This window comes from Pteropus vampyrus, unplaced genomic scaffold, assembly GCF_000151845.1.
Source record: "Pteropus vampyrus isolate Shadow unplaced genomic scaffold, Pvam_2.0 Scaffold196, whole genome shotgun sequence".
In the NCBI taxonomy this organism is placed as follows: Eukaryota; Metazoa; Chordata; class Mammalia; order Chiroptera; family Pteropodidae; genus Pteropus; species Pteropus vampyrus.
Window position 1 is genome coordinate 339,669 of NW_011888977.1, and position 15,115 is coordinate 354,783.

General features: G+C 40.7%; 1 protein-coding gene across 3 annotated transcripts in view; it reads right to left on the bottom strand.

Annotated features, from left to right (window-relative positions):
- KIAA0355 (KIAA0355 ortholog) overlaps positions 1-15,115 on the bottom strand; it is a 68,546-nt gene that overhangs the window by 10,558 nt on the left and 42,873 nt on the right. For 2 of the 3 annotated variants that reach the window (XM_011371841.2, XM_011371842.2), the window contains exons 3-9: positions 13,750-13,959; positions 10,554-10,694; positions 10,259-10,354; positions 9,972-10,133; positions 8,879-9,037; positions 6,728-6,825; positions 630-755 (exon numbers count right to left, since the gene is read on the bottom strand). In XM_011371841.2, coding sequence (XP_011370143.1) covers positions 630-755; positions 6,728-6,825; positions 8,879-9,037; positions 9,972-10,133; positions 10,259-10,354; positions 10,554-10,694; positions 13,750-13,959 — 992 coding nt within the window. The remainder of the gene's footprint in view (positions 1-629; positions 756-6,727; positions 6,826-8,878; positions 9,038-9,971; positions 10,134-10,258; positions 10,355-10,553; positions 10,695-13,749; positions 13,960-15,115) is intronic. The other variant, XM_023537679.1, reaches the window with a different exon arrangement.

A 15,115-nucleotide genomic window follows, 5' to 3' on the forward strand; every position in this document is an offset into this window, starting at 1 on the left:
GATGGTTGTTACTACAGAGTTTTCTGAGCACTATTTTCCAGTACTGAAAGAGAGCCCTAGAGAAAGAAAGGGCACTGGGTGGGAGATGAGGCAGGTTATGGCTGGTGCGACCCGGGATAAGCCACCTCACTCTTCTGGGCCTCTGTGTGCTCATGAGTTAAGGAGAGAACGCATGGCTAGATGTTTAAGGCTCCTACCTGTTCTAAGGTTAACAAGTCACAAAGAGATAATCTTGTAACTGTCAAGCTATTTTCAGATATAAAGTTCATGCAGGATATAAGTAAATTTACTAAACATTTCTCTGCTCTTAGTTCTTAAGGAGAATATGAATTGGCTTAAAATCCTCTTGATGGACTTACTCTTAAATAGCAAAACAAATGAAGGCAAAAATGTTAACAAACTGGTTGAGTCTGGGTAAAGGGCACAGAGCACTCTGCTGCAATATTCTTGGAACTTTTCTGTAAGTCTGAAATTATTCCAAAATAGAAAGTTATCAAAAAGTTCTCTTTCTTATCTTAAATACTCACATACTATCAGGGACATGAGCACACACACAACTATGTGGTCACACTGTGCCTAGGTGTGGACCTGAATGCAAATCGATTGAAGTGACTGGTGGGGACACCCACCTCCCTGCCCTCCAGCGGGTGAGGTCCAGCACAGCCGTGTAGAGCACGTCCACCAGACCCAGGGTCTTCTCGGGGTCCAGGCTTCTCTGCAGCAGGGACATGGTGGCGGGGTCTTCTTTCAGGCACCTGCACGTGAACCAGGCTGCATTAGTCCGGGCAGCACTTCTCTGCAAAAGCGTTTCTAGCAGGCTTCATACAAAAGGCCACAATTTGTATCTATTTTTGCACTGAACAAAAATTTAGTAATTTTTAGAAGAAGATTTAGAGAATGACATGGCTAACACTGGAACTTGCTGCTCTGCAAAAGGAAGAGGAAGTGATAGGGTCTGGGGTGTCCATGGATTTCTAACTATCTAGATCCATCTGATAGAAAAAGAAAGGTGGAGGGGCTGCCTTCTAGGGGCCTTCTAGGGGCCCTAATGCCCTCTCGCTGTCCGGCGCCGGCTCCAGCCCTGACTCTCCTCTTTATGTTGCCAAGATTCTGTGGTCTGGCACAATAGCTACTCCTCTGCAAACTCTTTCCATAACCTGCCCCTCCCTTCCTCTATGGCCCTTCACATCTGTACCCAAGAAACTGAGGATCAATGAAGGGAAAAAACTCTCAGTCTACCACCTGGACTCACCCCAAATTTCAGGTAAGGAACAAACATGGCCTTCCTATACATTAATTTTTTCCTTTTCCAAGGTGACTGCTTCACGCCTTCTTGCCTCTCCTCGAAGCTCTGCTATCTCTGCCACCTTGCCCATTCTTTCCTATCTCAACTCTCACTTAATTGAGAAAACACAGATCAGATCTACTTCATATCCCCTCATCACTAGTTCTTCCACTTCACCTGTGTCCCTGCCCACCCGGCCTGCCTTCCCTGCCTGCCACAGAGAAAGACAGGCCCTGCTCTTACCACAGGCTGGCCTCCATCTGAGTGCTGCATGCTACCCTCTTGCTTTCCCAAGGGGGAAATCTCATTCATGTAACCACTCATGAGATTCCCTTTGGCAAACAAACCACTCTCACCAACCACCTTCTCTTAGCCCTACATTTTCCCCAGACACTGCCCCATTTATTTCTTGCTCCTCATTTTAGCAAAACATCTTACCTCCTACTCTCCTCTCACCCTACTCTGACCAGGCTTTCATCCCTGTAACTCCACTAAAATAGCTTTTATCAAACAGATTCAATCTTGCTAAAGTCAAGGGTCAATTACCTGTCTTCATCTCAGTAAATCTGTCAGTGACATTGCGCAATGTGTCTTTCCTCCTCTATCACTGTCTTTTGCAGCTTCAGTGACCTCATACTTGCTCCATTTTCTTCCTATGTGGCTGGCAGCTCCTTCTTGGTCACCTCTACTGACTCATCCCGCTCCTCACTCTCTAGAGTGCTGCATCTGGTCCTGTGGCTTGACAGACCATCCCGACACTGAAGACTCTCAAATTTCCTTCACCAACCTAGACCTTCCTCCTCAAATCCACTCTCATACACCTAACTGCGCACCTGACATCTCTCCCTGCACACCTAACAGGAAGCTCAAAGGTAGCCTGGTAGGTCGGCATAACTCTGGATTCCTCTCCTCCCCACCAAAACCCACTCTGATCCTAGACTCCCTCAATAAGTACACAACACAGCTGTCTACCCCAAACCTACAAGCCACCTCTAGCTCCCTCATGTTCTACATCAATCTATTAACAAATCCTGACTGCTCTTCTTCCAAAACGTAGTCTGCATCCAAGCACTTCTCACCACCTCTTTACTCCAAGAAGCCACCACCATCCGTATCTCAGGACTAACCTCCCAGCTGGTATCCTTTTCTCTTCTCTGGTCTCTCCAAGGCCCACCCTCCAAACTGCAGCCAGAGTGAGCCTCCTACAACGCAAATCAGAACACACTGCTCCTGTTTAAAAACCATCCAGTGACATCCCATCATGACTGAAATAAAATCTAAACCCTTTACCACTGCCCTCAAGGCTCTTTGTGAGCTGGCCCCTCCTGCCTCTCTGGTCATCCCTCTCTGCACTGTTATCTCCATTCACCTTGTCTCTCACTCTCTGAATAGGCCGGGTTTCCCTACATGTCAGGACCTTTGCTCTTGTTGCTGTCTTCTTCTGGACTGCTCTCCCTTGAGAGCTGCTTCCCACCATTCATGTCCCCACTGCCCATTCAGGGTACCTCCACCAAGAGGCCTCTTCTGAGAGGGAGGACCAGAAAGATACTGTCTGTCTGTCCTTGAGAACTCAGGGAGTGAAATGGTGAGATCAACACTTGTGAGGCCACCCTAGGAAGACAGCAGCACTCCCCAATATGACTTTGGCTCGAGAAGAAATAAATCTGTGAAGGTGTAAGCTGGCCAACCTCAGGAACACTGGAAAAGGCAACAAGGTAAAGCTCTGACGGTGCCCAACCAGCCCCCGGACTCCTGGGAGAGAATCTTGGCCACTGGAGCTGGCCAAGGTTCACACATGCGATTCTCTCAGCCTGGAGTCGCTGATTATCAGGACACACCTGCTCTGTGGTCCCAAGCCAACTTCTGCTTGTGATTTGGCTGGTCACATGTTTGCCCATGAGGAGAGCATTTGCTGGTCACGCAGAAAGAAGTACTATAGTTCCTGGTGATAATAATTTCTCTTTCTGAAAATCAACAAACTGGCACTTTTATTTTATTCATCAGTCTTGAGAGCTGATCAATAAAATCCCCTTAAGAGCCTAAACCCATTCTTTTGACAAATCACTCAGACTTGCTTAAAACCCTCTACCTCTTCTTAGGTAAAAATCCAAGTCTCTTAGGGACCCTGCAAGTCCTGGCTTCCATGACCTCCCATGCCCCCTGCAGCATCACCTACCATATCTCCAGCCATGCTGGTTCACTCCTCAGGCCTTTGCCGTTCCTTCTGCCTGGAATGCTTTCCCCATCCACTCTCTGCATGGCCAGCTCCTCTTAAATGTCACATCCTCAAGAAGGCCCTTGGTGACTGAACTCCTCATTCAAAATAGCCTCCCCATCTCTACCCCATCTCTATCATATGACATCATTCTACTCTTATTCCCTTCACACACTTGCCAGTGTTTGAACTTAACTCTTATGCTTATTAGCTCTTTCTTCCCCATTACAAAGTCAGTTCAGTTAGAGGCAGGGATCCTGTCTGTGTTGCTTATGATTAAATTCCCAGAGCCCCGACAGTGTCTCACATAGAAGGTATTTAGTATTTGTTGAAAGAAAAAGTGGATAGCTTAAATATGACAGTTTTAAAAATAAGTAAAGTTTACTTCATTTGGGAAAAAAACATATCTGGCAGCTAGATATTTCATTTTACTAAAAGCAAAGGATATAATAAATTCTCTACTGGTCCTGTTAATAATTTCATCTCCCTGAAGGTGGAGCAAACCAATCACTTCCATTTGAGTTTGTCTCAAAAAGCACATATTTTACAATTTGAAAGAAACAACAAAAAAAATCTTTGTGTTTTTACCAAAAGCAACCAGCAGAGGGAGCCTCTCCAAGGACTCATAGTCTAGAAGGTCTTTCATGGAGGCGCAATGAATTACAAAGAAAATCAGTCATACAGTTTTGAAAGTAAACTAATGAATGAAAGTGAAAGTGAAAAGCTAAAGGAGTTCATCACCACCAAACCACTATCACAAAAAATGCTAGAGGGATTTCTTTAAGAAAAAGAAAAAAAAAAAAAGATAAAAAATATGAATAATAAAATGGCAAATACTACATATCTATCAATAATTACTTTAAATATAAATGGACTAAATCTCCAATGAAAAGATGTAGTTGGCCAAATGGATAGGAAAACACGATCCTTACACATGCTGCCTACAAGACACTCGCTTTAGATCGAAAGACACACACATACTACAAGTAAATGGATGGAAAAATGTATTTCGTGAAAATGGAAATAAACAAAAAAAGCCGGGGTAGCAATACTTATACCAGAAAACAGACTTTAAATAAAGGCTATAACAAGAGACAAAGAAGGACCCAGTAACCCCACTTCTGAGTATTTGCCCCACCAAAAAAACCCAAAATACTACTTTTCAAAGGGCCATGTGAATCTATGTTCATTGCAGCATTATTTACAATAGTCAAGATACAAGAGGCAACCTGGGTGCCTGCCCATCAATGGATGAATGGATAAAACAGGGGTAGTACATATATACAATGGACTATTACTCAACCATGAAGAAAAGAATGAAATCTTGCTATCTGCAACAACATGGATGAAGCTAGAGGGTACTGTGCTGTGCAGATAAAGAAAGACAAATGCCATATAATTTCACTTACATGTGGAATCTAAAGAACAAAATAAAACAAAATAAACAGACTCACAGATGCAGAGAACATTTTGATGGTTTGACAGATGGGAGTAGGGTGAAGGGACAGTAAAAAAGGGGAAAGGATTAAGAAGTACAAATTGATAATTACAAAATAATCATGGGGATGTAAAGTAGAGCATAAAGAATATAGTCAATAATACTGTAATGACTGGATTTATCAAGGTGATCACTTTGTAAATTATATAAATATCTAATCACTATGTTGTACACCTGAAACTAATATAATATTGTATGCTAACTATAACTGAAAATTTAAAAATTATCAAAACGAGAAAAAGAAAACTCAAGGGTTAACCATTTCAGTATTAGTTGTTTATAATTATCCTATTATCTAAAAGTGCAAACTGTTTTCTTCAAAATGAGAATCCTGATTAAACTGAATATTTTTCAATAAGAACTTGAACTGTAAAACAAATTAAAAATTCCAGAACACAAAAACCTTATAGAAAAGTGAGCTTTTAATTTATTGTTTGATAGGAATGAGAAATGTATATAAATTACCATTCATTTAGGGAAACAGTATACCATCTGAATAATCAAATTAAAAATTTTGGTGCAAGAGGGAACTTATAAATGGGAAGTTTTGGAACATGAAGTGAACCGCCAACCCCTATTTGATATATCAACCAGTTCTAAAACTTTTGGCAGAACGTACTAATGGACCCTCAAAATTTGAGGAGAAATGGTTTAAATACAATTTGAATGCATTACCCAGCTCCCACGTTAGTTCATGCAGGCATCAATAGTGCCATTGTTCCTTACTATCTCTCTCTCTTCCTACCTAAATGCTTTAAATAGTTTCCATATAGTTAAATATTCAGATTACAATTTAAATAGCAAAAGTCTTCCAACATATGTTTAATTTTGCTGTTTACTGATAAAGCTATGATGCCGATCCTTATAAATGAATCTGTACGGACATCATCAGGATAAATTCCTACGGGTGGAACTGCTGATGTCATATCCCGTATTTTAGGCTTCAGATAGACTAAACTGCCCTCCAGAAAGGCTGTGATTTATTCCACAACTTCCGTGCCTATTTTTTTTCTAGTATGGCCTAAACCTAGTATTGTTATTCTAAAACAATTTAACAACAAGATGGGCAAAATGGCATCATACTGTTCTCTTATTTTGCCTTTCTTTATTAGGTAAGGTTACACATTTTCCTCATGTATTTGTTGACTATATGACTTTTCTGAATGACCTGTTCATGTACCTTGCCCATTTTCTTACTGATTTATAGGAGCTTTTGTTTTAATAAATGAAGAAGAGTACTTTATTATAAGTTTACAAATATAATTAAATAATTAAAAATAAACACAGTTCAGAGTCTATCCCTGATTTGCAATGACACTGGGTGTCTAATGACGCGAACTCAAGATTATCAGGGCTGTTGTTGGAACAGGCAAAAGAGGGGAAGGAATTCTATGTTCTGGACTCAGCTTTATAGAAATAATGGGTGAGACTTAGAGAAAATGATATACGCTGTTTAAAAGCTGTGGACGCAATAACCAAGATAGATAATATTGATCATTATGATTCATGAGTATATAACATTTTAGTTACATTACTGGTCAGTAAGACTATTTTTCAGGCACCTTGGTTTCCTCATCATGGACTGATAACCATGGAACATGGCACCATCACTGCTCATAAACCCACACAAGCAGAAGACATGTCCTGTCAGTTAGCAGGGGGGCAATCTTTTCAAAGATATGCAGACATCTAACACGCTTAGGCTTGTGTAATGTAAAAGTCACAGTACCATGTGGATGGGACTTGAACCACGATTCGGGAGCCTTCTAAACTGATCTGGGGGGCATAAGCTTCTTTATTTTCTATCTGTGCCGTGTCAACTACCACCTAAGAGAAAAACAAAAACAACAATCAGCTTTCAGAGAGAAAAATGGATCACAAATAAATCCAATATGTAACTTATCGGTGCCACGTAATCTGGCAAGAACTATCCCCCCAGCAAGGCAGTTATGCAAAGGCCAGTCAGGAGCCCCATGGAGACAGCAGCAAGTAATAAAGATGACTGAATACAGTAATACTTAATAAACAGAAACGAACTTCTGGGTACAAGATGTACTGAACTTTACAAGCAGTTGTGGTACTTCTTCCAAACTATAAATGTTAGAATAACTTTGTTTCCTTTATCTTTGTATTTATTATTTTTGTGTACATGAGAGATAAAAATGTCATTAAAAAATCAAACCAACACATCTGTAATGACAAAATACAAGCAAGAAGTGGACGAAGCGTTTTTAAAAGATCATTTTATCCTCACTCATCAAAAAAACAGAACTACTTCAGGAAAGAAGAAGAACTAATCCTTCCTTCAATGATTTCCTCTTATTTGGAGGGGAGTCTTTAATAAACACGCATAGTATAGTATCCTATGTAATTTAAGGAGTTTGACAAAGTGATGAATATATTTTCAAATATATATTTGAAATATAAAAGAATTTTAAGAAAATAATCATAAAACACTTTAAAAGCAAATCTGTAACATATCAGAAGGGTTAGAGCCATGCAGAGTTGCTCTTTGTGATTCCAAACTCAGCCTCCAATGGAGCTGATTTCCACTGATGTAAACAGAGTTCCCACAGCTGGTCTGCAACGTCCTTTGGAAAAGACTTCCTGTCCAAGTAATAGCCATTGTTGTCCCAGGCAGGTGTTTCCTCTCTCCTCCCATCCTGAGAACCATAATCTAATTTGTCAGTCACACACAAAAGTGCCCTGGGAGCAAGGGGCAGGGAACTAGGAAGAAGATTCTGATCTTTGAACAACATGGAAATTTTTTTAAGCCTATCACGTTTTCTCAAAACAGACTGTGTGTCCTTTTGCCTTATTTTGCATGTGCCTTTCTATAGAACTTAGTGCTGTGGTTCTCCTAGTTTCAGCTAAACTGATCTTTGGGAGTATGGATCAATCTCCTAGAGGCAGTGGGCTTTTCCATACTTCGGCAGAGGTCTCTGGTTTATGGCTCTCTTAAGGGTTCCTACACTAAGGAAGAGATCTTAAAGGAAGTACTCACCAATGTAAACCAGGCCCTCATCTGGCCCCTACAAGGCAGCACCACCCTGAGCTGGGACACCTTAGCCTTCACCCATATGAAACAAAGGACAGTACCTTCCCAACAACTCCACTCAAGAATAAAGTAGAAATTAGACTAAAAAACAGTTCTTTAATTTCTTAATTTTTAATTAGCTTCATTTTAGGCTGACTGAAAAGCTCTACCTTTTCAAAAAGTAGTCATTTAATTCTAGAAAGTGGGATCAAATACGTAAGGTTATGTGGGTCAACAGTGTCAAACAAAAAGCTAAATGGTGATTTCATATGTTGGCCTCCTAACCCCATCCAACTTCAGCAAAAGTTATTTTCAAAGATGATAAGACCAAAGTCATTTCTGAATTGATATTGCTATTTTATTGCTAAGAAGGAGAAAAACAGAGAGCTGGATACTGTTGAGGTGTCTCAAAGGTTATGTCTGAGTTACATGATGATCAGAGAGGCCTATTCTCAGGTAAAAGGAGCAACAAGTGCAAATGCCTAAGACAGGTGGAAGCCTGACGTGCCTGAGCAACAGAAAGACCTCCACTGTAGCTCCAGAGGTTAGGTCAAGGGGCCTTGCAAGTCATTATCAATGTAATGGTTTTCTTAAAATGAGGAAAGCCTGCAACATCATTTTGCAACTAGGTTCCCTACCAATACATATTATCAATCTACAATAGAAGAAAAAAAAGACATTTTCATGCTGCTCTTTCCTTTACTTTTTCTATCTGGTCTAAACTCTGTAGCACTAAAGAATTTTTTAAATTATTCGGTATTTTCACACATGTCCACACCACGTCCTTACATGCCTGAAATCATTCTCTACTCTCTCTCCCATCCATCATGCATGCTCGCTCACCAGTCCAGCCTGGCCAAAGAGCAGCTGCACGGCAGTCTTGCAGGCGCCTCGCCATGTGGATGGGCACACCTGGTTCAGTACTTCCGTCACAGGAAAATCATCCCTTGGTGTGATTCCATTATAGCAACCTGCCTCCTTGATCAGCTGTAACATTGTATGCTACAGATTGATAATAAAAGAGTTCACAACTCAAGATGAGGCCATACAAGGTTCTAAAATTTGTAGAGTGAAATGCATTTATAAGTACACAATAGTCCTCAAAAGAAAAGCAGTTTAAGTACCCCCAAATCATGAAATTTTAATTTATTAAGTAACACCTTTGGAGATTTTCTCAGCCCTGTAGAGTGAGTGATGAGATCTGGATACACACATACATTAATACACACATGGTATTTCTATACTAGCAGCAAATACAGCATTATTTAGCAATCTGCTAATGCGAACTAGTTGAGGAAGTTTGAATTCTGAATCTTTCTAAATAAGGAGACAAAATCATCTGGTAGAAGTAAATACCAATGAAAACCTCAACTTTATTTTGGATGACCAAGTAGTCAGGTATGCAGGCTCTGGAAACAGACTGCATAAGCTCAAATTCTAGTCTATTATTTTCTAGCTGTGTGATCTTGGGCCTCAGTTCCTCGGTTTCTCCAATGGGGAAAAGGGTATACATACGGGTGAGCATTAAAGGAGACAATGCACGTGAAGTGCTTGGCACAATGCCTGGCACACATGATGCCCCAAATTGGTCATAATTATTGCCATATCATGACAAGATTTCTCTCTTATTTAATTCATGAAGTCCACTGAAATGTTAATCGTAAACAGTATTTTCAAAATAGTGTACTTTCAAAACCCTTTATGTTAAACATTTGAATAAAATTATGAATAAAACTAACTTGGCAAATGTCTCATTAAAAATTAAGTCACCATAGTTTGCTGTTGGACCCCAGTTTCCTGAAAAGGTTACATGCTGCCTGCCTTCACTTCAGTTTTGCTGTTTAATCTATATTTTTTATAAAAAGCCCTCAGCTTTCCTTAAGAACTCTATTTTCAAGTTCACACCCGGGCTGTTGGAAACCCAATGGAAAGCTACCGTTTTAAGTTTCAGATTGTCAGCAGCTGACTCGTTGAAGGAGACACCCTTCAGGAAGTGCGATCCGATCTGCACAGGGACAGTGGGAAGCTCACACTGCATGGGCTGTGGGGGGGTCTGCCTCCGCCCTGTCTGCTGTGCTTCCGCCTCGCTGCAGCAGCCCTGGAAAAGGTTTGGATGGGAGAGGAGAGGTGACCCACAGTTCATCTATCAAGACACTTGGTTCACTTGGTATGGAGACACTGCCACGTCACAGCTCCAAAGAGCTCCCAGAAAGAAAAATATACCTGCAAACTGGCTTCAATCGCCTTTGGATTCAGGTGGAAACCAGCTTTCATTGCATATTCACAGTGGCCTAAGCTTTCCAGAGCTATTTTATATGCCTGCAAAGAAATTGTTTTCAAGAATCAAGATTACGTACATTATAAAATGATAAAGTCCATTGAAAATAGAAATTTAAAATTTCTATAGTTTTAAAACACTTAAAGCCAACTACTTTCCAATTGGTTCAATATTACAACTTTAATTTCCTCCTTTGTTCCTATCTCTCAGATAAAAATGTGTCAATTCTGAAAAACTTACTTGCAAAGCACTGTCGATTTTTACGTTCAGTTCTTTTAGCTGGTGCTCAGGAATTGCTGCACTTTGAGAACAGAAGAGCTGTTGAACTTCGATTCCTGCCAGGCGGCCATCACAGCCTCTTTCTCTCAGTCTAGATGTTGCCTGCAAAATAAATAGTGACTGGTAGGTAAAAGAGGATGCTACAGATACTAGCGAAATTAAAAAAAAAAAAACTGAAAGAAAGCAAGAAATCATCTAAGCATTAGATATAAACCAAACACTCTGGATTGTCTGTATTATGAAGTGAGTGGCCAGAAATTTTGAAAGACTAAGTCAAGCATCTTAAAGAAAGAGCAAACCTGACATAGTCCTACCCTCTTTAAGAAACCCTGGAGAAAATACTTCCTTACCTGTTATTTTTTATAAATATAAAATATTTGCATTTTAAATTTCTCTGCTTTAAAAAGATAGAAAACCTAGAATATTGGTATTTGGAATTTCCAGAATAAAAAAAAAAGAAATGTATATGGTTGGGTGTTCCTACACACCAAGTAAAAAGCCATGCCAACACAGGACAGGAAAAAAAAAATACACTGCAACATTAAAGGAAAAAAAAGAACTTTTGAAATCTGCACAGAAAATTAAATACTTATTATTTGGTCGTTAAATATGTTTATGAAGACTACATAAGCAAGACAGAAAAACAAGAAGAAACTAATGTGGGGGTGGCACATCGCTTTACAAGCAGAAGGTCCTGGGTGCACGCCCCAGGTGGAGCCACGGACCATAACCCGGGTGCGCCAGGCCCCCCAACTGCGCCAGGGGGTGCCAGAAACCAGGTGCACGCGCAAGCCTGTGGGAGGAGATGCCCTGCCTTTAGAGATCCAGTTCTTAAGGGGAAACGGCAACATCCATAGGTCAGAGGTGGAAGTGGGGGAACGAGATTAAAGAGGGGAACTAAAAAAGAAGAAACTAACGTGAACCCACAGAAGTGGACTGGTCACACACATTTGAGGACCCGCAGACAGATTTTAAAGTCCTAAAACTAGATGAAGACTCACTAGAAAGAAAGGCACCTATGACTGAGCCTTGGGAAACTCACGTTAATAACTTGTGTTGAAGAGCAGAAGCTAGCAAAGTAGATGGAGAAGATGGCCCAAGAGGTAAGAAATTAACTAAGAATGCCTGGTTCATAAATGCCACAAGAAAGGATTTCCAAGCACTCGGGTTGCTGTGAGCTACTGAATGGAGTCAAAGGGTTCCCTGGATTAAGCAACATGGAAGGCAGCAGTGACCTTGACAAGAGAAGGCATGTTCTTGTGTAGGGATGAAGGCCAGATTTCAGTGAGCTAAATGATGCTATTCATATAAAGTTTCATATTGTGTAAAATAATATATTTATGGGTATATGCATACGGAGAAAAAAATATAAAAATATGCAAAGGAATCAGACTCCACATTCAAAAGAGGTCATCTCTAGAGAGGAAGGAATGTGAATAAGTGGAGAGATACAAAAGGGATTCATTTGCATTTGCAATATTTTCCTGTGAAAAATAAAAGACATGAAGCAAATGAGGCAAAAAGATTCATCTGATAAAGCTAAAAGGAAGACAGATGGTTATGTATGACATTTCTTATATGCTTGAAATGTTTCATAATAATCTTTTTTAGAATGAATCAAAGCTGAGGTGGACAATTTTTCCAAGAAGTTGGCTATGAAAAGAGGAGGGAAATAGGGCAGAGCAAGGTGGCTTTTTGGGTTTGTAAGTAAGCATGTTTGTGTGCTGGTGGGAGCACTTGAGGAGGAGGGGGAGAAAACATGGGGTCCCACCACAGAAACCCTAAGGATGGAGAAGAGTGGGGACAGGGCAGGCCTTGGACGGGAGGAGAGGGCACTTTCTCCACTATAATGAAGGGAAAGGAAGAGAAGAGGGTCTGAATGGAGGGGAAGGTATCATTTTGGTGATGTGAAGATGAGGGGCTGCGGCCAAGTGGATGCTATTTTCTTAGTGTAGTGTGAGGTAAGGACACTGGCTGGAAGCGAAGTAAGGAGGGCAGAAACTCCTAGGCAGACTGAAGTGGGTGAAGGAAAAGGTCAAGGTGAGGAGGTCAGGGGACTGCCAGGAAGCCTCACATGGGCTGGTTCTCAGAGTGAATGATGCCAACAGGTGGACCAGAGGAGACTGTGAGCCAGGTACTGACGGTATGAATGTGAGCTGCATGATCGGGAGGCTGAAGCCTTAACAGCCAGGAGGACAGAGAGGGCTGGAAGAGGACAAGACAGAGATCTTGACCCCACTGCCCAGCCCCCTGCAATCAAGTCAACAGGTCCCCCTCCCACATTCAATCCTCGATTAGCATTTCAGGGCTGCTCTGATCAACACTGACATAGCTAAGGAAAGCCCTTAACATGAAAGAGAGACCAAAACAAAGAGGCAAACAGGAAAAACACTGAAAGGAAATTCAAAAGAAAGAACAATGCAGTGGAAGAATATATAATTGAAATAAGCAAATTAAAGAATGTAAAATGTTAAAATGAAAAAAATCATGTTTAACAATGTGATTAAAGAAGATTTCTAAAACAAAAAACGAAACGTCACCAATTATGGAATCGTTCAAACTAGATATTATATAATAACTCAATATACTACTCCTTAACTATAAATTATCTTTTACTCTGTAAAACAGAATAAGTGCTAGTTAAAGACTCGACGTAAAAGGCTCTTTTCCCTTCCTTGGAATTAAAAGAGTATTAAAATGCCTAGAAGAAATGTGTTGTCACCAATACATCCCCACCTAGCTGCCTGACTGACCCCTTATTCTCCACAGCCAGCTCTAGCCCATCTTTACAGACTTTGGCTCCAACCTTTTCTCCCTGGTCCCTCTTCCTAGAAGCTTTGCTGCACTGGTCATGGTTGGAAGCAGGCCTCTTCCTCTGGGCTCCCGCAAACCTCCATCAGAGCCCCTTAACCATTTTTTCTAAGTCCTTTCTCCGAGAAGGCTGTGAATACAGGCTGTCACCCCAGTGCCTGGTGCGTGCCTGGCACAAAATTGGCATTTACAAAGACATTCACTGTTAAATGAACGAGCTACTGATAACAGTTTAAAACACACATTTCTAAATAAAAAGGCTCTTTTAAGAACCAACAGGCAAAGGCCCTCGGGAGCCTCTCATGTTTGAACGCAGGGCAGCAATCTCCCCCTGAGTCACAGCTACCTCAGCAGCTCCTCGCCAGGATCGCACAGCTTCCTCCAGTTCGGGTGTGTGGCTCATGCCAGATAAGCCGCCACCACTGTTGCTGTTCTTTTTTTCTGGCACAACCACCTCGGCAAAGCAAGAGTGAGCCACAGGCTGGACCTTCTGTAATGCCTGGGTCAAAAACTGGAAATGAACCTGCACCACGGTCAAGAAACATCGCCCCAATACCTGTGAAAACAAGAGAACCAGACATTTTTAGGTTGTGGGTTACTACTGCATTAGTACAATAAATTCTCAACCATCAATTTGAGTAGAAGGTAACAGTTAACTGGACACATCTGAAGTCATATGAAGTTAAAAAGTCAACATGCTTTAAAAATATCTGCCTTTGTTCTCATCTTTGGACCCAGGTGCCTGATACCTACAATTCAAAATGTTTCAACCAAACAGCAAGGCCCAAGGTTCAAATGGGCGTTCCCACTTCCCACCTAACCTCCCACTCCTGCTCTCCGCTCCCCTCATCTGGACTCTGGCTCACATCAACCCTGGCTGTCTTTGAGCTCCGGCTAAACCAGAGCAACCCACAATTCCAATTATGTCCACACAGTATTCAGAGACAGTAAAAGCCATGTCATTAAAAATCTGAAAGGTCAATTTGACTATAAGAAGATATTCCATTGGAAATGGAATCCAAAGATACAGGTTATTTTGGTAACAGTGTTATTGACATAGTTATTAACATCACTGTATGTTCTATTTCTAGTCTTACGAAATAAAGCTGACAGACCAGTCTAGTAAGTGTCAACAAAAACCTATTGACAACTCCTTTGTCAACACAGTAGAAATCCTCACCTGATCCATATTAGTAGTTGGCTGGTTGATAGAGTAGTCTATTAAAATAGGAATTTATTTTAAAAATAGGAATTTATTTTAAATATACCCAATACTATGTTCATGTATACTATTAACATATAATCATAACAATATATATACTAAAAATACCATATGCCACAAACGTTTTATTTTAATTACTGGCTAATGTTGTTCTCTGACATTGCTGGTCCCTGTTTGCTTGCTTGCATTAACCCCAGCTACAAGGTGTTCTCTACGATTTCCTATTTTTTGTCTTTAAAGGAGAGCAAGAACTTGCCACTTGCAAAGCAACTTGAGCAGAGACCTTCCAGACATTGACATTTCCCCCTAATCTTTTACAGTTGTGCTGCCCATACCAAATTTGACAACAATGACAAAAACTTTTTGCAACTTTTATCATGTTCAAGTTTTTTTCATGGAAGGCATTTCATATTTCATTGGCTTACACAGATTCCTTACAAAAAAAATTACTTTATTTATTGAGTTCGCAATTTTTCCAATTGGCTGAGGG